This window comes from Talaromyces rugulosus, chromosome II (assembly GCF_013368755.1).
Source record: "Talaromyces rugulosus chromosome II, complete sequence".
NCBI lineage: Eukaryota > Fungi > Ascomycota > Eurotiomycetes > Eurotiales > Trichocomaceae > Talaromyces > Talaromyces rugulosus.
The window spans coordinates 2,480,113-2,499,410 of NC_049562.1; the positions used below are offsets into that span (position 1 = coordinate 2,480,113).

The 19,298-nt window shown below is 47.7% G+C and overlaps 7 protein-coding genes across 7 annotated transcripts; 3 read left to right on the forward strand and 4 right to left on the reverse strand.

The window, feature by feature from the left end:
- Positions 1 to 535: 535 nt before the first annotated feature.
- TRUGW13939_03348 (uncharacterized protein) lies at positions 536 to 1,813 on the reverse strand (the record flags this gene model as incomplete). Its single annotated transcript, XM_035486532.1, has 1 exon — positions 536 to 1,813. The coding sequence occupies one exon, from the start codon at positions 1,811 to 1,813 to the stop codon at positions 536 to 538; it is 1,278 nt and encodes a 425-aa protein (XP_035342425.1).
- A 1,707-nt stretch (positions 1,814 to 3,520) lies between these two features.
- On the forward strand, positions 3,521 to 6,346 carry TRUGW13939_03349 (uncharacterized protein; the record flags this gene model as incomplete). Its single annotated transcript, XM_035486533.1, has 1 exon — positions 3,521 to 6,346. The coding sequence occupies one exon, from the start codon at positions 3,521 to 3,523 to the stop codon at positions 6,344 to 6,346; it is 2,826 nt and encodes a 941-aa protein (XP_035342426.1).
- A 375-nt stretch (positions 6,347 to 6,721) lies between these two features.
- Positions 6,722 to 8,254, reverse strand: TRUGW13939_03350 (uncharacterized protein; the record flags this gene model as incomplete). Its single annotated transcript, XM_035486534.1, has 3 exons — positions 6,722 to 6,985; positions 7,052 to 7,159; positions 7,217 to 8,254. The coding sequence occupies 3 exons, from the start codon at positions 8,252 to 8,254 to the stop codon at positions 6,722 to 6,724; spliced, it is 1,410 nt and encodes a 469-aa protein (XP_035342427.1).
- A 348-nt stretch (positions 8,255 to 8,602) lies between these two features.
- TRUGW13939_03351 (uncharacterized protein) lies at positions 8,603 to 9,981 on the forward strand (the record flags this gene model as incomplete). Its single annotated transcript, XM_035486535.1, has 3 exons — positions 8,603 to 8,637; positions 8,697 to 9,058; positions 9,137 to 9,981. The coding sequence occupies 3 exons, from the start codon at positions 8,603 to 8,605 to the stop codon at positions 9,979 to 9,981; spliced, it is 1,242 nt and encodes a 413-aa protein (XP_035342428.1).
- A 245-nt stretch (positions 9,982 to 10,226) lies between these two features.
- Positions 10,227 to 12,680, reverse strand: TRUGW13939_03352 (uncharacterized protein; the record flags this gene model as incomplete). Its single annotated transcript, XM_035486536.1, has 9 exons — positions 10,227 to 10,319; positions 10,375 to 10,711; positions 10,773 to 10,974; positions 11,036 to 11,382; positions 11,445 to 11,465; positions 11,522 to 11,633; positions 11,693 to 11,726; positions 11,794 to 12,577; positions 12,655 to 12,680. The coding sequence occupies 9 exons, from the start codon at positions 12,678 to 12,680 to the stop codon at positions 10,227 to 10,229; spliced, it is 1,956 nt and encodes a 651-aa protein (XP_035342429.1).
- An 851-nt stretch (positions 12,681 to 13,531) lies between these two features.
- On the reverse strand, positions 13,532 to 16,263 carry TRUGW13939_03353 (uncharacterized protein; the record flags this gene model as incomplete). Its single annotated transcript, XM_035486537.1, has 3 exons — positions 13,532 to 15,205; positions 15,260 to 16,078; positions 16,141 to 16,263. 3 exons carry the CDS (start codon positions 16,261 to 16,263, stop codon positions 13,532 to 13,534), a joined length of 2,616 nt encoding a protein of 871 aa, XP_035342430.1.
- Positions 16,264 to 16,623: 360 nt separating this feature from the next.
- On the forward strand, positions 16,624 to 19,182 carry TRUGW13939_03354 (uncharacterized protein; the record flags this gene model as incomplete). Its single annotated transcript, XM_035486538.1, has 12 exons — positions 16,624 to 16,719; positions 16,773 to 17,526; positions 17,911 to 17,941; positions 17,994 to 18,168; positions 18,227 to 18,313; positions 18,364 to 18,426; positions 18,485 to 18,592; positions 18,652 to 18,703; positions 18,764 to 18,852; positions 18,906 to 18,968; positions 19,026 to 19,104; positions 19,160 to 19,182. The coding sequence occupies 12 exons, from the start codon at positions 16,624 to 16,626 to the stop codon at positions 19,180 to 19,182; spliced, it is 1,620 nt and encodes a 539-aa protein (XP_035342431.1).
- Positions 19,183 to 19,298: the final 116 nt, after the last annotated feature.

Genomic DNA, 19,298 nt, shown 5'->3' on the forward strand with positions numbered 1-19,298 from the left:
GTCCTTGTCTTGATTATTCATTTGTTTTATTTATTTCCTTTTACTCTGGGCATAACAAGGAGCGTCTTGTGCCACTAGCAAAATTTTTTTTCTCTTTTCCTTTTTTCTGAAAGCATAGAATATCTGTAATGAATGAGATAGACTTTCAGCGGCCGTCCTGTGTGGACAACTTCACTCTAGTCCATCTATATATAAGATGGTGTAGCTTCAATGTTATTTTTATATATTTATGTAGTTGATGACTTAGTCTGCTAATATATTATAATTAGATGTAAAATGTTTAGAGAGCTAGGTATTGCTAATTTCTCAGTGATCACTTTATAACTATCCCCTTGGTACGGTACAGGCTGCAACAGTGACGCTGGTTACTTCCCATAAATGATGAATTTACCATAAGTTGTAATATAATCTATCTTGCTTTAGGGCTAATAGAACGCTTTGTCTTCTATTCGGCCTACTAGGTTTAGGATCTAACTCTCTAATAATACAAATAAAAATAAACTAGGAATTTCCTGCTCAATCTAATCTTTTTCGCTCACTCATCCGCGTAAACGTCCTCCTCCCCTTCATCCTCGCTTTCATTGTCGCTTTCATAAGCATCCTCTTCGGTCATCTCATCGGGAACCGGAGTTTCGCTGATTTGTCTGGTCAAACAATTCATTAAATGGTCGACATCTCCGGACTTCATCGATGAACCTATCATCAGATCTTGATACTCATGCCCGAGGGTGTCGACTAGTGCTTTGAGCATCTTCCTCCCGATGTATTTCCCTGGTGTAGCCCACACACGACACCCAAATTGATCATACAGGGTTAGAGCCTGTTTCTCCCCGGGCGCAGCCTTCCAAGCTCGTCTCAGTATTTGTAGACAATAGTGGAAGTACAGGTATCGGGCTGCAGGACGGGCGTTGCTTTTGAATACGAGCTTTCTATTGTCAAGGCTTCGCCATGTCATAGAGCTGTCAGGTTCTATGACGCCATGATCTAGTTTGTGAAATGTAGAGTCGATAATCCGAATTTTGTAGTTTCGGACTTCTCCTGTGACCCAGACTCTTACTTGTTCCATTGAGAACTCATCCGGGATATCTGGAACAATCACAAATACGCCTTTATCAAATTGCTCTTCAATAGATTTGTGGATAATAATGCCATTTTTGGACGAAAACATCTCTTCTGGACGTATCTTGCCAAAAATTTCATCCATCATCTCTTGACCGTGCTTGTATGAAAATATGTGACCGGCCCTCATGTCCTTTTCGTAAAACCGGCGCTGAATAATTGGGCACCAGGCGTACCCCTCTGTATCCAAACTGTTCTGGTCTTTGAGAAGTTTCTTGCGGAAGTTATATTGTGTAGTTCCATCTCTCGCACCCTCTCCAACCCCCTTAATATCCATGCCCGTTCTAGCGCTTGTAAATAACCTCATAAATATGCCTCTAAAGACTCCGTCGGGGGTGTTCTTGTCCGCTGCCATTGCCTCGCTGCGCTGTTTGAACCGCTGTTCTCTTTCCTCGGCTGCGCGTATTTTCGAGAAGAGGTCTTTGGCAGCCTCCCGATTCTGCCATGTTTCAAAGTCACCCTGGAACTGCGAAAAAGAAATATCGGAGGCAATGCGCAATCTCTCCAGGGTTTTGCTTTCTGCACGCGAGGCTCCGCTGAAAAAGTCTTCGTTGAAGGTTCCGCGAGCCTTGATGTCTTTCCTTGCTTGTACCTCTTCCTCGTGGAGCCTTCGCCTTTTAGTTTCGAGATCTTTCAACTCGTCTCCTTGTCTCTTTTTAGGGATGTAGATTCGCCAGTGATTGGGACTATCCATGGCGGCGTATGGAAATTGGTTCTGACAGGACAAACTGATCAAGGGTTCGGGGTATGCGGAGGTGCAGTTGCTTAATGGAGAGGCGAGAGCAGTATCGTTTTTGGTGTTATTCGAGGCAGAAAGAAACAAAAGTGATCGCTAGACAATCAACGTTGCAGTCGGCAGCACGGTTTTTGTTCACATAAGAGGCGAGGCAGCGGCTTTCTAGGCAGTAATGACGTTGTCACGCTGCCTGGGGCAGCAACAGCGTCAACACCACTCACGTGCTATAGTATGGGATAATCAAGGTTAATAACAATGTAATCTCTAAAATAGGAGAAGAAATCTCACCCTCAAATATAGCTTCTAGTTTTAAAAAGAAAGAGAAAAGGTCCTAACCAATATATATCTAAAGTATTAATTTATATTATTAATTGTATATGATGTTAGGTATAAAGCGAAGATTTGGTATAACTACCGAAATAATCTGGGGTTATGTAGCCGCTAATCCTAAGATGGAAACGTTTTACTACTGCCAGAAGAACGGTGGGTTCGCACCGAGACATATTATTTGGCCGTGAAAAAGGGCGAGGAGCTCAAGGCCCAGTTTTCATTGATGAGCTGGAGAGGATCAAACAAGGCTGGCCGTTTCAAGATCGGGAGGAGTTCGTTTAATGCGAATTGTTTGGTCGTGAATCGCACGATATTAACCCCATGCTATCCCGACAACCAGCCGAGCATCTACACCAGAGCCCTCTTGAATCGGTTCTGTGACGTGATATATGATCACCTGGAAGAGGATTGCCAGAAAATAATGGCTATTATATTGACCCAAACGATCAGAATAATCTCTGATAAACCTTGACACCCATGACAAAGTCACCTACTATAGGCTCGAGTGCCAGTATTTGGGCTATGATGTCTAGAATTCTACAAACACATAGATTTGATATCAATTGATCAATTAAAATTATTTACGCACTAGTGCACTTTTACTGTGACAGTCGTATATCCATGTACTATCATTTATTCATCCTGCATGTCCTTTTTTAAAGCACCCATTACACTTATTATTATTATTATTATTATACTGCCTGTATAGAAGCAGTCATAACGTCGTAAATCATCGTTGCTCTCGATCGGTCATCACCTCCAAACAGGGTTAGGGTAAACATCTACACGTGACTCCGTGACGTTGTGGGCCGTGGCAGTGTATACTCCTACCCGCGCTACCCCGTTGCCGCGACAACGTTGTTGACACCCCTTCCCCCCCGCCGCCCACCGCGAAGCGATCCAGCCCATGTGCCAATAGCAGCCCACGTTCGGCGTGGATAAGCACGAGATGACCAGTGGCTTGAAAGCAATGGCCATGAGGGGCGCTCGAATCGCACCAGGCCGATTGGCCATCGGGGTGGATATTCCTCACCATGGTGATGGGCCAGACCACACTGTTTATCGCCAGCGAAAGAATCGGGTTGCCTTGCGCTGGTCTTTTTTCAGTGCTGTATGCTGTGCTGTCAACCGTCAACGCTACCAGTCGAGCCTCGAAATTGTTATTCTGCGCCGTTTTAACTCGTTATATGACGTTCAGCAAATACATCATCGAAAAGGCTTCTATATGGGCGATAGGCAGCTTTCAACTTAACAGCACTCTGTAGAGTGCATGGTACCCCTTGGGGGCCACCGACCACCGAGTAGCAAGTGCAATACGATCGATTTCTATCCACGATGCCTTCTAGCATCTCGTTTAGCCATCACGGCTTGTTGCTGTGCAACTTGTTCGTTTCCGCCGCATACGCGACACTCCCTTATACACCTTCCTACATATTTCCCAGCAACCGATCAAACAGCAGTCTCGCCTACGTGCTTCAGCCGAATGCAGATCAAGATGCTATCGAGTTTCTCTCCTTAGACCTATCCAACTTCAACCCCGCCAGTCCTCAATCCACCGTTCTCTACCACAGCGTTCCCTTTGCCGCGAATAATGACGGGGCTTTTATTCCCATTTTAAACACAAATGGGGTTATCAATGTCATCCAGGGTAACTGCCAAGGATCACAAGGTGCACCGCTAGTGTGGACATTCCATGCCGACCAAGACAGTCATAGTGGGAACGGGACATGGAAGTCGTTGCCGGCGGAGCAGCCGTCGACAAACGGGTCCAACTTGGGATATCTTGCAAGCGGCTTTGCATTTGCATCGTCGAATGACACGTCGGCCGACCTATATACATTCGGAGGCATGTGCCCGTCCACCGACAGCACTTTGGCAGACTGGGTTTCGGCTGCGAACTACTCACAATCCATGACGCTACTTGCGCCAAACAACTCGTCTCAGCCTTCTAGCTACGGCATCGAAGACATTACACCCACCAGTCCACCTGTTGCAGAAGCCGGCTATACCGTCACGGAACTTCAGCGAGTCAGCTCCACGACTTCCACTGGCCGGAACGTTCAAGAAGGGGAGTTTCTGTTCATCGGAGGTCACACCCACAACGCCTTTATCAACATGTCGACCATTGCTTTGTTCTCTCTTCCCCAGGCCGGATGGACATATATTCCAGTTGACCTGGATGACGGTTCTCCTAGGACTGATCTGGCCGTTCGTGACACTCAAGTCGAACCGAGATCTGGACATACCGCAGTGATATCTTCGGATGGGAGCAGGATCGTTATCTTTGGTGGATGGGTCGGTGATACAAACACACCAGCCAATCCGCAGCTCCTCGTTCTCGAAGTTGGTGAAGACTACGGTGGCTCGGGTGAATGGACATGGACAGTTCCACAGCCCATTGGATCTGGTCCATCGCAAGACTCTGGGATTTTTGGGCATGCAGCAACTATGCTGGATGGAGATGTGATGATGATATCAGGTGGTTACACCATTTCAACGGCGTCGACAAACTCAAAACGGGACTCGTCGACTTTTGAGACCAACTCTCAAGTTCATCTTTACAACGTAACCTCGAATGCTTGGACATCGACATACACCCAGCCCAACTCGCAGAATGCCGGGTCGGGACAAGGGACAGGTAGTGCTCTTGATTCTTCTGGAGAAAAGGCTGGCCTCGGAATTGGGGTCTCCGCCGCAGCCATTGCGGTTATCGGAGTTGCTTACGTGGTGTGGTCAAGGAAGCGTTGGAACCATCGTCGACACAGAGACAAGGAGCTACGAAAGCTAGCTTTTGGGGCCGAGCGTTCGAATATCTGGAGTGATCAGGGAATTGAATCCAGTTACCGGAACCCAGAGGACGACAGTGTACGCAATTCTATTCTCGAAAACCTGTACTCTTCGGGCCAAAGTCATCACTACAGCGCGGTGCCGGGCCCTGGGACCCAGGGCCCCATACCCGAAGCAGAGAGAACCGGGTTACTCTACGAAGTCCCTAGTCCAACAAGAGGTCTTCGAAGGAACTTAACAGGCCGCCCACAGCGAGTTCAGTCTGCAGGTTGGTACGATGAAGCCAGGACGGGCTATGGAGCTGGATCTATTCACCCCATTGACGAACGTGACGAATACGAAACATCGCCAGAGGCTGAGGAAAGGGAAACGGGCCGTCAAACTCCTAGAATGACAGAGTTATCTGATCCCTTTGCCGACCCCGGATCTCCTTCTCGTGTGCCGCTGATTACTTTCCCTGAAAGTCCGGTAATGAAGCAGCAAGGGTCGGATAGTATGTCGGTACGCTCAGAGGGAGCTCGCAGCGCATCACCTGAGAAAAGCGAGAGAACGAATTCCAGCTTGTCCGAGGCATCCATTTCCAACCTGTCCGACACTTCCATACAGCGGTCTCATATTGGGTCAATAAGAGGAAGACACCTTCTTCAGTCTGCCATTCCAATTCTGGAGCCATCTAATCACGAAACCACTGCCGCAAGTGGACGCAATTCACCCGAAAAATCTCCCGGTCGAGCAGAGCGTTTAGAAAGCGACAGTGTGCGATGGCCATTTGACCGATCCGGTACAGTCGACTCTTTCTCAACCTCGTCGAGCCGACGCAAACAATCACATCTGGAAGGGGAGACTCTTCTCGGGTCTGCTCCGGAGTGGTCTACACCGCCAGAATCCCCTACACGATCACTAGAATCAGAACACAAGCGCGGTGGGTCGACATGGATGGGTAGTCTTCGAAAGACACTTTCAAACGCGAAGAAAGCTGCTACATCCATGCACTCTAACACTTCTGATAATAATAACAACAACGCCGCCGCCGCATCAGAAAAGGCACCGTCTCCTGAACCCGGGCCATCAACAGCCAGACGACCATCCAACGCCTCTATAGCACATTTACAGCGCAGACAAGGACCGAGAGACTGGGCTATTGATGGCCGACAATCACGGAGTAGTGTCATGTCACTCTCACACACCGACGACGACGACCCTTTCGACGACGAGGACGATGACTGGGACGTCGAGGCTGCAGTTGAAGGACGACTAGTTCAGATTACTTATACGGTGCCCAAGGAAAGACTACGAGTAGTCAATGCCGGTGTAGCTGACCGCGTCACTGTGGATGATGAGTCCGATAAAGAATCCAGAGCATCTGTCGGTTAGAGTTGCATTTGGTTTTGCTTTTCTATTCTATGGATGTTTTCCTGTTCATTTATATTTGTTCGTTTCAGTTTGTAAATACTTTTTGTCCGCTCGTCTTTTCTGGAACTCTTCATGATTTTTTGTTCGTGAGTGGAAACGATTGATGGGTGGATGTGTTGATGTGTCATGGAACCAGCCATGCCTTTTTTTCTCATCATGTATAGCATTGAATTTTGGAGGAGTTTGTTTGGGCATGTATTTAGGGCTTTGTGTAGTAGTATATATGAATGACCTAAGTTATCAATTCATGTTGGTTTGAAGAGTGCTCTAGATTTCTAGGAACTAGATGTTATATTTATTTACACACTATATTGATATATATATACATGTATATATTCACACAGAAACCCCAAATTTATGACACACAAAATCAGTAACAAGCTCGACAACCTGCTCTGTCGGTTCAAGCAGTCCATCATCAATAGACACGACAGTCTGAAGAACGTCATTCCAGGCCTGTCTGTCCATCTCATGCAAGTTTTTTCCGTTGAGCAATTGCTGACTCTGGCTCTCTTGCTGTTTGGCGATTTCCGCATCAGAAGATGTGGATATCGAGGTTTCGACGATGGAGCCTTTTTTGGCTCGGATGGATATTTTTGTCTATTTTTCTTTCGTTAGTTTTTCGGTCTCCCTTTTTTTCGGAGGGTGTGTGGAGATTGATCTTACCGAGTGAGGAAGAGATGATGGCAAGGGAGGTCGATCGCGGGGGTCAGCTTCGGTGGGAAAGGTCGAGAATGTGAATTCCGGTGTTTGCAGGAATTTAAAATCGAGGGACTTTTTTTTCAGTTGTCAGTAAAAGGATAGCAAGGGTTACTAAGGGTTACTAAGTACCTGCAACATTGAAGTGATTGTTTGGATATCCGGTATCTCTCGGACGAGTGCTTCTCCCACAGTGCCCGCAACCCAGTCATCGCCCACACGCAGCTGCTCGTCCTGCTGCGGAGAATCCTTAGTCTGCGCGAGTACTTTGTCTCCCGTTTGGTACAGGCGAGAAAATTCGTCTATTATGCTGGATATCACTGCTTCGATAGAAAAGGGGCCGCTGAGCGCCGACGACACGTTTCCAACGGGGGACCGGACGCTGCCAACACCCTTTGCGAGGATGTACGGTCGAGCAGGAGACCTGAGAAAGGCGCCTAGATTGTGGACATTGGGCGAGTCCAGCAGACAGGTTCCATGGTGCAATGCCCGACTGCGCGTGAGTTTGAACGCCGAGCCGGATATTTTCAGTGCTTGCGGAATCACAGCCTCATCTGGCGGCGGGTCCTGGCTTCCTGCGGTGGCTGTTTGTCGCGCAGCTTTTTCTTTTGGTTGTTGGGTCAAGACAATGTCGTGTCTTTCGTTGACTTTGGCGTTGACGGCGCCAATGCGCTGCAACGCGCGCGCAACCATTTCTGCATGTCGGTCTCGCGTGAAAACATCCCGGGGACAAATGACGCTGTAATTCAGATTGCCGCCATCGTGAAACACCGCTCCACCGCCAGAATGCCGTCGAACGTATAGTACATTGTCAATTGGGGTTGTAGAAGAAGTGGTGGCCTGTTCCGGCGAGCCGTGTTTGGCCAGCGACCCAAGATTCGTCTCGAGCCAGGGGTTTTGGTTTCTGCCAATTACCACGCAAGGTCGATTGACATATAGAAAAAGCACATTTGAGTCCTCGGGTGTCTTCTGAAGGAGGTATTGCTCGATTGAGAGGTTCACGAACGGATCTTGTGACAGCGAGCGGTAAATCTGGTGTTTGGACGAGCTGCGATTAGCTACCTCGGCAAAGTGCGACAGGGAAGATATTGCTCGCTGCGAGCGTGAGCGCGGGCTCTGGCAGACTATCCGGCGATAGAACATGCATGGCGAGAGCCGTGTTGGACGCATTGATGGCTGGGCCTGTCTCAACGCGAGGCCGTCATGCTGAATGATGATGCTAAATAATATTAATTTGTCTATGGTCTGACTGTATCGCGCGCACTAGACCAGCCGTCATCGCTGGCGCTAGTCCTTATTAGGTATAGTCTCTATCCACAGCTCCGAAAACGAGCGTTTTTGGTGGGATGCGCTCGGTGTGACTCTTATCGCAACAAGTACTCCACCGTCAGCTTATTCTTTATATACGAGGGGTCTCCCTTGCTGTAACACTTTGACTCTGCTTACTTTTACGCTCTCTCGTTTCCTCTCCGGTTCATTGTCTTCACAACACACACATACACAGATTCGTTTGCGAAGATGTCGACGTGGGGCGACTACTTCCGAGTCACCACGTAAGTTGGGCATTTTTTCCCCCTCAAATTTGCTGGCTTCATCTGACAGTCGACATTAGCTATGGCGAGTCTCACTGCCGCTCAGTCGGCTGCATCGTCGACGGCTGCCCCCCGGGCATGGCTTTGACTGAGGATGATATCCAGCCTCAAATGACCCGACGGAGACCAGGCCAGAGCGCTCTTACCACGCCACGCAATGAAAAGGATCGAGTTGAGATCCAGTCGGGGACAGAATTCGGCTTTACTCTCGGCACGCCCATTGGCTTGATTGTTCGCAATGAGGACCAACGGCCCAAGGATTATGGCGGCAGCACAATGGATCTGTATCCTCGCCCTAGCCATGCCGACTACACCTACCTTGAGAAGTACGGAGTCAAGGCTAGCAGTGGAGGAGGTCGCAGCAGTGCCCGCGAGACTATTGGTAAGGCGATTATCTGACCTTTTTTGCTTTGGTCAGATCTGTATATACATATAAGGAACAAAACGCTAACCTGTCCAGGCCGTGTTGCCGCGGGTGCCATTGCTGAGAAATACCTGAAACTCGCCCACAATATTGAGATTGTCGCCTTTGTTTCGTCCGTGGGAAATGAGCATCTTTTCCCTCCATCCGCGGAGCATCCTTCGTACTCGACGAATCCCGAATTCTTGAAGCTAATCAAAAATATTGACCGCCAAACCGTAGATGAGCACGCGCCAGTCCGATGCCCCGACACAGACGCTTCTGCGCGCATGACCAAGGTAATTGAGGACTTCCGCGACAATCACGACAGTATCGGAGGCACCGTGATGTGTGTGATTCGCAACGTTCCGGTTGGTCTGGGTGAGCCCTGTTTCGACAAGCTAGAAGCACAGCTGGGTCATGCTATGATGAGTATCCCGGCTACCAAGGGCTTTGAAATCGGTTCTGGGTTTGGCGGCTGTGAGGTTCCAGGATCAATCCACAACGATCCTTTCATCGTCGCTCCAGAAGTTCCCGAGAACGCGGCCGGCGCTGGAGACGCGAACAAGAAGCGATTGGCCACAAAGACAAACAATTCTGGAGGAATCCAGGGTGGCATCAGCAACGGTGCCGATATTTACTTCCGTATCGCTTTCAAGCCTCCTGCCACTATTGGCCAGGCTCAGACGACCACTACCTATGACTTCACAGAAGGCACGCTCGAGGCCAAGGGCCGCCACGACCCTTGCGTTGTTCCTCGCGCTGTGCCAATCGTCGAGGCCATGTCTGCACTTGTGATCATCGATGCTCTGATGGCACAAAAATCTCGCGAAGCTTCAAAAAGTCTGCTCCCACCGTTGCCCACAACTTTGCCGCTTCGGCCTGAGGCTACCAACAGTCAATGAACTCGCCGTGAGCATATTGCATAATGCAGAGTGTTCACCTCCAAAAATAGTAGCTTTATACATTTTCGTACAGAATATTGGCATTTTGCAGTTCTTGTTGATACTTTGATAGACCCGGGTTCCGGATATAGATACTCACTGCCTTGCTTTATTATTTTTTTTTAAAAGCTAGCTTTTGACAAGAAAAGTATGAGAAAAATGAATTTGCATGATACACCGGTTTTATTACTATCGATTAAATATACTTAGTCTAGTATAGATGGTCCTGTGATATCACCAAATAGACTAATCATACTCTCAAAAGGATAGTCCGGAAAGCCTGTGACAAAGGTCAAATCCTGAGAAATATAGTCAGCGTAGTCAACAAAATCCACTAAAAAGGTATCATCATACTGGTATAAATTCCCCATACGACAGTCCTCCAAAAGGAAACGCTTCCGGATTAACCGCCATATCAGGCTGCGGAATGTCACCGTCCTCGTTATCAAGCTGCTGCTGGTTTTGACTGGCATCGTCTCCGTCACAGTACTCCTTAAAATGAGATTTGACAATCTCAACAGACTTTCTAGCAACAACCGATTCGTCCATGGCCTCAAGAATCTCAATTGTCTTTTTAACGCTGTCCCGAATCGTATTGGCTTCCAGATGGTCGACTAGAGATGTTGGACCCCTGAGGAGGAGAAGGAGTAGGTTTGTTACTGCGAACATTATGTAGGTTGTATTGTACCACCTATAAACCACTCTTTTGTTAGTAGCAACAACAAAAAGAAATGTATTAGATTTAAATATACCAGCATCGGAAAAAAGTATGCTGTCGAAATGTTTCGTAAATAATGTCAACCGTCTTTTTCGACGAGTCGATACATTTGCGAGCTGCCATTTCCAACACAGTTTGAGCTTCAGGTTCCCAATTATTGCCGCTCTTGTCCTCTGTGGTAGATGTCAAATAGGCAAGAAACGGACGGAATAAAATCATCTTAATGTTATGGTACCCTTTTGATTGATTAGCCAGCATAACCAATTAGTTAGCATCTCCAGGGAGAGAAAAACGAACGTATCTCCAAAACCAGCCGTTGCCTCCGAGACCACTTGGGATCTCTCAAGGAAGAAATCGGCACAAGGCCCTGTCGGGAATGTCCAAAGCTCGGATGCAGAATCTCTGGAAGCTCTTCTAGCCAGGCGTCTAGTCGACTTTCAATCTGTAGAGAACGTTGCAGCTGCTCATGCGTCGAAACTCCCGAGTGATAGATATCAATCGATACCGAACGAACAATGCGAGCACAATCAACCATGATGGGGATCACCGTGCTATCACACACTTCTTCCCTGCCTGGCTGTGAGCGGTTATGGTATTCGTCCATGCCTAATGTATCGGGTCGACCGAGGGAGAATGACATTTCTCTGTTTTGGTCATATCGTAGTTAGCTTCGGTCAATGTAACTGATAGAGCAGATATGATGTACATTTCTAATGAGTACAACCCCCTGTATTGGTAGTTTATTAGCAGGTATTTTTCAATACTCTTAGCTCGCCAGCTTACCACCAGGTTTTTGATATCCAATCATGCCGTCTACTCTTGGGACTCGATGTCTCCCGATTGAATCCTGCAGCAAGACAAGTCCTAATCGCGAGTCCAAGGTACATGTATGCCACTTGAAAGGTCAGCTTTTAGTCTCATAGACAATCACAGTTGTAAAGTTGAATAACACACGGTGAGGAGTAAGCTCATTCTGGCATACTTTGGCCTGTACGAGCACGAGATGTCAGCGGTATTGTCAGCGGATACTAGCACTTGAGGGTGGCAAATCGAACCATTAAATACAAAGCCTGTATTGTTTCTAGGTCATTTGTGAACAAAGAATTGTGTAAAAACCCTTGAGCTTCCGTGAACAGCTTCCTACTCCATTCAAACCTCCCCAACCCTCCTAATTGAGGCTGGTCCCACACGCGAGTTAGGGCTCCCAGGGAAAGCAAGCTCAGATACAGCGCGATGAAACCGTTTGCAGGCTGCAAATTCCTGCCCATCCATAATTCATGAGCTCGCGACACAAAATTCTCCTTATCGATTATCGGGTGAATGAAATGTAAGTTCTCAAAATACCCTTCGATAAAGACATGAGCATGCTCAAAATAAAAGTTGCTGTCTCTCAAGCTGACCTCATGCGCGTCCTGGGTTAGTTGAGGCGACTGAATTTGGAAATTAGGGTTATGCAAGGTTGACACGATAGACTTTGGTACACTTTCTCCGCCCTGATGTGTTGATACAGTTGGTTCTTCATCTTCATCTTCATGTGCAACGCTCTTCAAAGGTTCTCGCTTTTTCTGCAGTTGGCCGAGAGCAGCAGCAGAAGAGGTGTTTCCATGGAACTCGATGCTGTTGGTATGTCGATTCACTTCCAGAATCTCTTCCCCTCCAACAGCCTCGGATGATGACTGCTCATTGTCGTCTGTTCGAATGTCCGGATTCAGAATTGAAGGGCCATTCCGTGTCGTCCAAAATTCGGAATGCTCTTTACCTTGGCGCTGCTGGTTTGATGTACTGTCCCGCAGTTGCGCGGTCAATTCCTCGACTTTTCTCTCTAGGTCATGGACATAGCTGGTATACGTGCTTTGTTATCAGTTGCAATGCTCTCGGTGTATTGATACTCTTTGGAACTTGTTTCAAGAACGAACCTCGCAGCCCTCGACTCATCCTGCATATGGTAATTGCCTTCAAAGATACATTCAACTCGACTCTCTGTATTTACGTATCAGATCAGCTATCTTTATTGACGCACAAATACTGTCACGTGTTGCTTACTGGTGCACCTAGAACATGGAAACGATTCGTCGCATTTATACTTCTTCTCTCTACACCGTTCACAAGCCCTTGCAGCACGAGGCCGCTTGGCTCGCTTTGGAGGAGTTTTGGACCCGTCAGCGATTCGGATAGACCGATCTTCCATGGTGCCAAAAGAAACAACAACAAACACGTTTCGTTTAGGATCAGTGGATACGCAAGTCTACAGAGTCGTCGGATAATCCGGGGGATCTTCATTTCTCCAGTAGGAGGGTCACGTGCCAGGGCTGTGTGCGGGGAACGTGGACTGCAGGTTTCTGCCAAAATGAAAAAGTAATTCAATCCCGATATTATAGAATTAAGTGTTTTCTAAAGTATTTCCTGTCTGCGGCTTTCAAGCATTGAATTTAGGTTGGTCGAGGTGATAGGTCAAGCTTGTTTACTGTATTCGGAGCACCCGAACGCATCGGCTGGAATATCCGACTTGAGCAATTCAACAATTACAAGTGAAAATCATGCACAACTGTCAGCCTTACGCCCATCTTAACTCCAGAGCTGCTGATAGCAAGTTCATTCTATGCACTATGTACAGAATAGACGCACCAAAGAACGTCCTCAAACAAAACTCCCCCAATATCACAAACCACACACGCTATTCCCGATTCATAAATAACATAATGCTTGTACAAATTGCTGTGAATATCATATTCCGATATCGCTAGAAACATAACGGGGAAGAAGAAAAAAAAGGGTCGTTAAATCGCTTGCTCATCATCTTTTTCGTACTTGGAATTGTCCGTTGGCATGAACAAGCCCGGTTGTTGTCCCCGTTCCTCTGGCTGTTTGGCTGCGAGTCATGCGTCTGGGAGTGATTTCGCCGTCATCAAGGCGTAGACCCCGTATTCCGGAGCCCAGTCCTTGGCCACGTATAGGGGAATGTTCTATGAAAGGATAACTGTTCCGGATCTTCTGGTTTGTATCAGACGTACGGACGGTGTCGGCGTCGGAATCCGAAGAAGCTGCTTCTGAAACATCAGAACCATCGTCATCTTTGAGATCATCGTAGTAGACACCTAGCCGTCGAAGGCTGTATCCATCATTCGCGGATTCCTGTTGGATAGAAGATAATGTAGAAGAAAATGAAAGCGGAGACGCTGATGCAGGTGGTAGCTGGTTTGTCGCTGTCATTCGTTTCACTGGGGTTTTGTTCACTGAAGTCCTCTTTGCTGGAGATTTGGACTTTGAAGGTTCACTCGTCGAGGGTTCACTCGCCGGAGGTCCACCATTGTCAGCAGGCTGGGTCAAAGACCGAGTCTCCATCATAGTGTTCATCATAGCTGCGGCTTTATGTTGACGCGACCGAGTTCGATGATACATAGAAAGCAAGCCTAAGGACTCTTCCACAGCGAGGAGACCCGTCAAAACTTTCACGCTCAACTCGAGGTACCCTCCTTGATAAAAACGACCATCTGAGAAATGTGAACCCAGATGGACAGCGAGATACAAGGTTCCCACAAACTTAGCCACTGAGTAAACAACTCTTCGGTAGCGCAAGGGGGCCATATTCAGAGATTCCAAAAGCCCAAAGCCAGTAAACAGAATTGAAATAACCAGAGCGCCCATGAGTACCCAGTCGCGCGGAATATAGGCCAGCTCTAGCCAATCAATCGTCCACATTACCAGGCATGTTAAGAGACACACTAGTCGGATAAATGTGAACGGAAAGCTCCATGTCTCGGGTCTGTGGCTTGCAGGGCGGTGCCTTGCTTTCAGATCCGGCGATAAGAAAGGATTCTCGCTCGACGATATGGAATTCTTCGAAGTCCTCTCACCCGGTGGTTTGAATGTGAATGTATGGTCAAATAGACCCTCGAGACCGGTCATGGCAGTATAATCCGATGGCGGGAAGAATTTTGGACGAGCAAAATTCACGTCATTTGTGCCGAGGCCTGTATTTCCATAAGTGCCGCCGGTTTCTTGCCCTACCGCTAGGGGTCGATGAAATGGATTTACCTCGGGAACTGGCGGCGGCGGTTTCTGAACGATGGGGTTTCGAAGATCCCACGCAGGAGGCCGTGGTTGCTGAGGGAGAGAGCCAAAAAAAGGCGACGGGACTGGTCCTTGTGTGGCAACGTTTGACTTAGGATTCGTAACAATTTTGGGGCGAATATCATGAGATATGGACGGTGTCCAGTCCATAGAGTCTTCCATTTCAACATCAGTCACAGCCGGCTGTTGTATCGCATCCTGATTGAGTTTCTCCTTCGGTACACCCAATCGCTCCACGGGGAAACGGTCGAATAATTGCTGTGGAAAAAAATTGTCGGGCTTGTCCTGAAGAGGTTGGTGTCGTTGCGAAACAGAGGGCGAAACTACAGGGGTTTCTGACCATAAAACAAGTGGCCTGGTATCGTATTGGATAATTTTGTGTGATGCAAGAGTTGCCTATAGTCCTTGGTTAGTCGCTGGATAGAATTGCATTGTTCATTCGATACTCACCAGGCACGTAAAAACGATCATAACTGCGTGAAGAGTAGGTGGCAAGGAGGGCTTCAAGCGACTGGGATCCTGCAAGAGCGCCCACACTCCAAACCTGGCGGCCATGACAATCAACTGACATTCGTAATACTGGTTGAGTCCCAAAATTCGCCCACTCATCCCTTCAACTTTATAATGCAGCCTTGGGTTCCACCAAATTGAAAGTACACCGGCGATCAAGGCAACGGTGGCAGTGTCCTGAGATGAATAGCCAATCCAGGAGAGTATTTGACTCGTATGAGACATAAATGGCACGAATGAAGGCGGAAATAGCTTAAGAATGACATCACCAGCTTCGATAGCTCCCAGCATGTCAGACAGCACTTGGCCAGCAACACTAGCCCAGTATACCAGGAAGCCAAGCACATCAACGATATGCCTCCAATTCCGGTTACGAGCGCTCTTCGTTGCGCGACTGGCCTTGCTGCGCTCCATGATTCTCCTCAAGTGGTCGGATTTCGCTTCGTACTTGGTTTCGCGAATGCGATTCTGGACCCTCAGTTCGCAATTCTCACATACTTGGGGGTAGCGCTCTTCCATAGTCTTCTGGTATCTGGGGAGGTCTTTCTCGAACACAGGATATTCAGGGTCGTCGATATCTGGAAGAAAGGTGGCAAGGGAATTCATGAGCAGATGTTGGTTGCGAATGCATTTTCTGCAGAAGAGGCCTGCTTGGTCGAAATCCGGCACTCTGAACGGCGCCTGGTCCATGTCTGTCGTCGCATTCGTCATATTCGTCGCATTTGTCACAGAGACTGGCGGGTCTGTAATATCTCCATTCTGATGAGCTGTGTTAGTTGGGCGATATAGAAATAATAATGAGACAGGTCAGAAATTCGTACCTCGTCTAGATAGTTCACCGCCTCGCATTTGTTGCAGCGGAATTCGCGGACTGTCGCCGACTTTTTTTCTTCAGAGCGCTGCCCGCAGTAGAAGCAGCGCAATCGCCCTTTGAATATCGCCATGGCATCGTCTGGGTGATGGGCGAGAAGAGGTTGCAGGTGGTGTTGACGAGTGCGGGAGTTAAGAAAAAGAAGACAGTATAACGCCGAGCGCACAGACCACCGTAAGTAGTGCGCCTGCGCCCGTGTCCGCGAAAAGCATTGAACAACCAAGCAAAGTCTTCTTTCTTTTCTTATTTATCCCTCATTGTTGCTGGCCTACCCCCGCATATCTGTTTCAAAAGAAAAGGCTGCTGTCGCGCTATTGTTTGCCCGGGGCAACGCCATTGACTTTGTTTCAATTGTCCGGCAGCAGGAAGATGAAGTGAACGCCCCCAAGACCGAGCCACCTGGGCAACAAACACACCAACGAAGCCACTGGCCATGACGCTTTCCCTAGGCGCTGGCAGCCTGCCAGTGTCGTTTGTGGTCGCCACTATTTGCGCGATTCTTGTTGTTCTCCCTCTGGTTCTACTCATTGTAAGGATGCCTGCATGTGTCAAGAAACCGCTTTCTAATCTCTCTGTCATTAGTCTGTCCATTATCTCCTTTCTACCTCACAGCTATCTACTGTTCCAAAGACCCGCCGCAAACGAGAACCAGCCCATCTACTCGTTGTGCTTGGTAGCGGAGGGCATACGGCAGAAATGCTGTCGATGCTGCGACGAATGCCCCTAGATCCGACGACGTATACTTTTCGGACGTACATTGTGACATCTGGAGATGGCTTCAGCGCTTCCAAGGCCGCCGAATTTGAGTCAGCTCTTGAAGCCCAGTACATATTAGAAGCAAGAGACAATGACAATAACAACAATGGCTCTGTCCGTGTTACAAGAGGGGAATCTTTTGATATTGTCACGGTACCCCGTGCTCGTCGTGTCCATCAATCATTCCTGACGGCACCGCTGTCGACACTGCAATGCTTCTGGGCTTGTATTCAAGTCCTCTGTGGAACACATCCTGATCAGCGGCCAAATCTGCATGGTACTAAATCCCAATACCCTGATCTAATTCTCACCAATGGCCCCGCGACAGCGGTGTGCGTGATACTAGGAGCAAAGCTTCTTAGGTTTTTCAATGCATTACGAACGTGGATATCGCCTTTTACAGACAATTCGAATGCCATTTATCCTCTCCGCACCATCTTCGTGGAATCGTGGGCCCGAGTAACCACCTTCAGCCTGTCTGGGAAGATATTATTGCCGTTTGTAGATCGCTTTCTGGTGCAATGGCCAAAACTCGAGGGCAAGCGTGCATGGAAAGGCATGAAAGAGACCCAATTTGTTGGTACACTTGTCGAATAAAATTATTCCACTTAAGAGAAACGAGTTGCGTAGCTCCAAGACTTTTACGTATTGCCGTTCTATGCAATCATTCCCGAAACATGGTCATCTTGAGCTACGTCAATCGGTGTTGTTCCGATACGCTCCTATCAACGCCGGTATATCAATACCGAAATGTCAAGGCCGAGGCTATGTATTTAGAGTATTACCAATGTAGATAGGTAGATTAACTGGCTCGCGACTCGCGTCCTACCCCGCACTTGCGCGACGCCGATTTGAGCCGGGCTCTCATAAGATCCTCCTTTACTTCGTACAGTCATACAGCTCTTTTTGTTCTCCAATATATACCTTTTTCAATCTCTGTTCAAAATGGGTTATTCGCTAAAAGGTCGGAATGTGCTCGTAGTTGCAGGCTCTCGGTACGTTGCTATTAAAACTCAATTCTTGTATCTTTTTTTTTATTTGAATCAGTAATACTGAAGTTCCGTTTGCATACTACAGTGGTCTTGGAGCTGTCGTTGCAGAGAAATTTGCAGCAGAAGGCGCCAATGTTGCTATCAGCTATGCATCGAATGCAGACCGCGCAAAACAGACTGCAGCCAACCTTGAATCGAAATACAATGTCAAGACAGCTATCTTCCAAGGAGTATGTCGTCGATCAGATCAAACAAAGGGCAAAACAGCTTATGGGTTGGATTGTATAGGACGCAGGAAAGAAAGAAGACTCTATTGCAGTTGTGAGATCAACCATCGAAGCATTGGGCGGTCTAGATGTTGTGGTTTCAAACGCGGTTGGTCTTGACAAGAACTTATCTTGGAGAAAACCCGCTAATAACGTCAGGGATATACCAAAGTATCCAAGTTCGATGACCTCTATGCACTCGATGATGAGGACTGGGATAAGGTGATCTTTTCCCCACCCCCTTAGATTGCCCCCAGGGTTGGGTCTGACGGAAAAATAGTGCTGGTCAGTGAACGTCAAGAGCCACATGTATACATTCCGCGAAGCCCTGCCTACGTTCAATAAAAATCCCGAAGGTGGTGTCTTCATCATCACCTCTTCCGTGGCAGTATGAAATTTGCACTCCAAAATATTTTTCAGAAAGTCATCGGCTTACAAGTCACTTAGGGCTTGGGTGCAACCGGAAGCAGCATGGCATATTCTGTAGCCAAATCGGCGAGTATGTGAACACCCATCAGACTATTTCTTTCGAAATGAGACTTGTTGACACTCGGCATAGGCATACACTTGGCCAAATGCCTGGCTAAAAGCCAAGGTCCAAAGGCTCGCGTCCATGCTGTCTGCCCTGGACTCCTTCTCACCGAATGGGTACACTCTATTCCCGAGTAATTTCGCTATACACGTAAACTAACTCAAAACAGGCAGAAATATTTCCCCAGGAAGCCATCGATAAACATATTGCCCTCACGTCTCTTAAAAGAACGGTTAGTGGTCACCCACAGCTTGTTATTCAAGATTCATTGACTTAAAAATCATTCAAGGCCGAAGTGGATGACACTGCAGATCTATTCGTTGCTCTTGCGAAAAACGCATCGATGACCGGCCAGGTAATGGCTGTTGGTAAGTGATTTTTACTTCTTTTTCTTGGGTTGGGCGTCTGCTGACCCAGATGTAGACTCTGGTTTCACTCTACACTAGTAAGTCACAAGGATACCAAAGCTCTGCATTCACGAATGGTTGTGTGCAATGTATACATTGGCTGGATAGAACAACATAGTATTTTAGAATTCAATAAACATCACAAGAAGGTATCT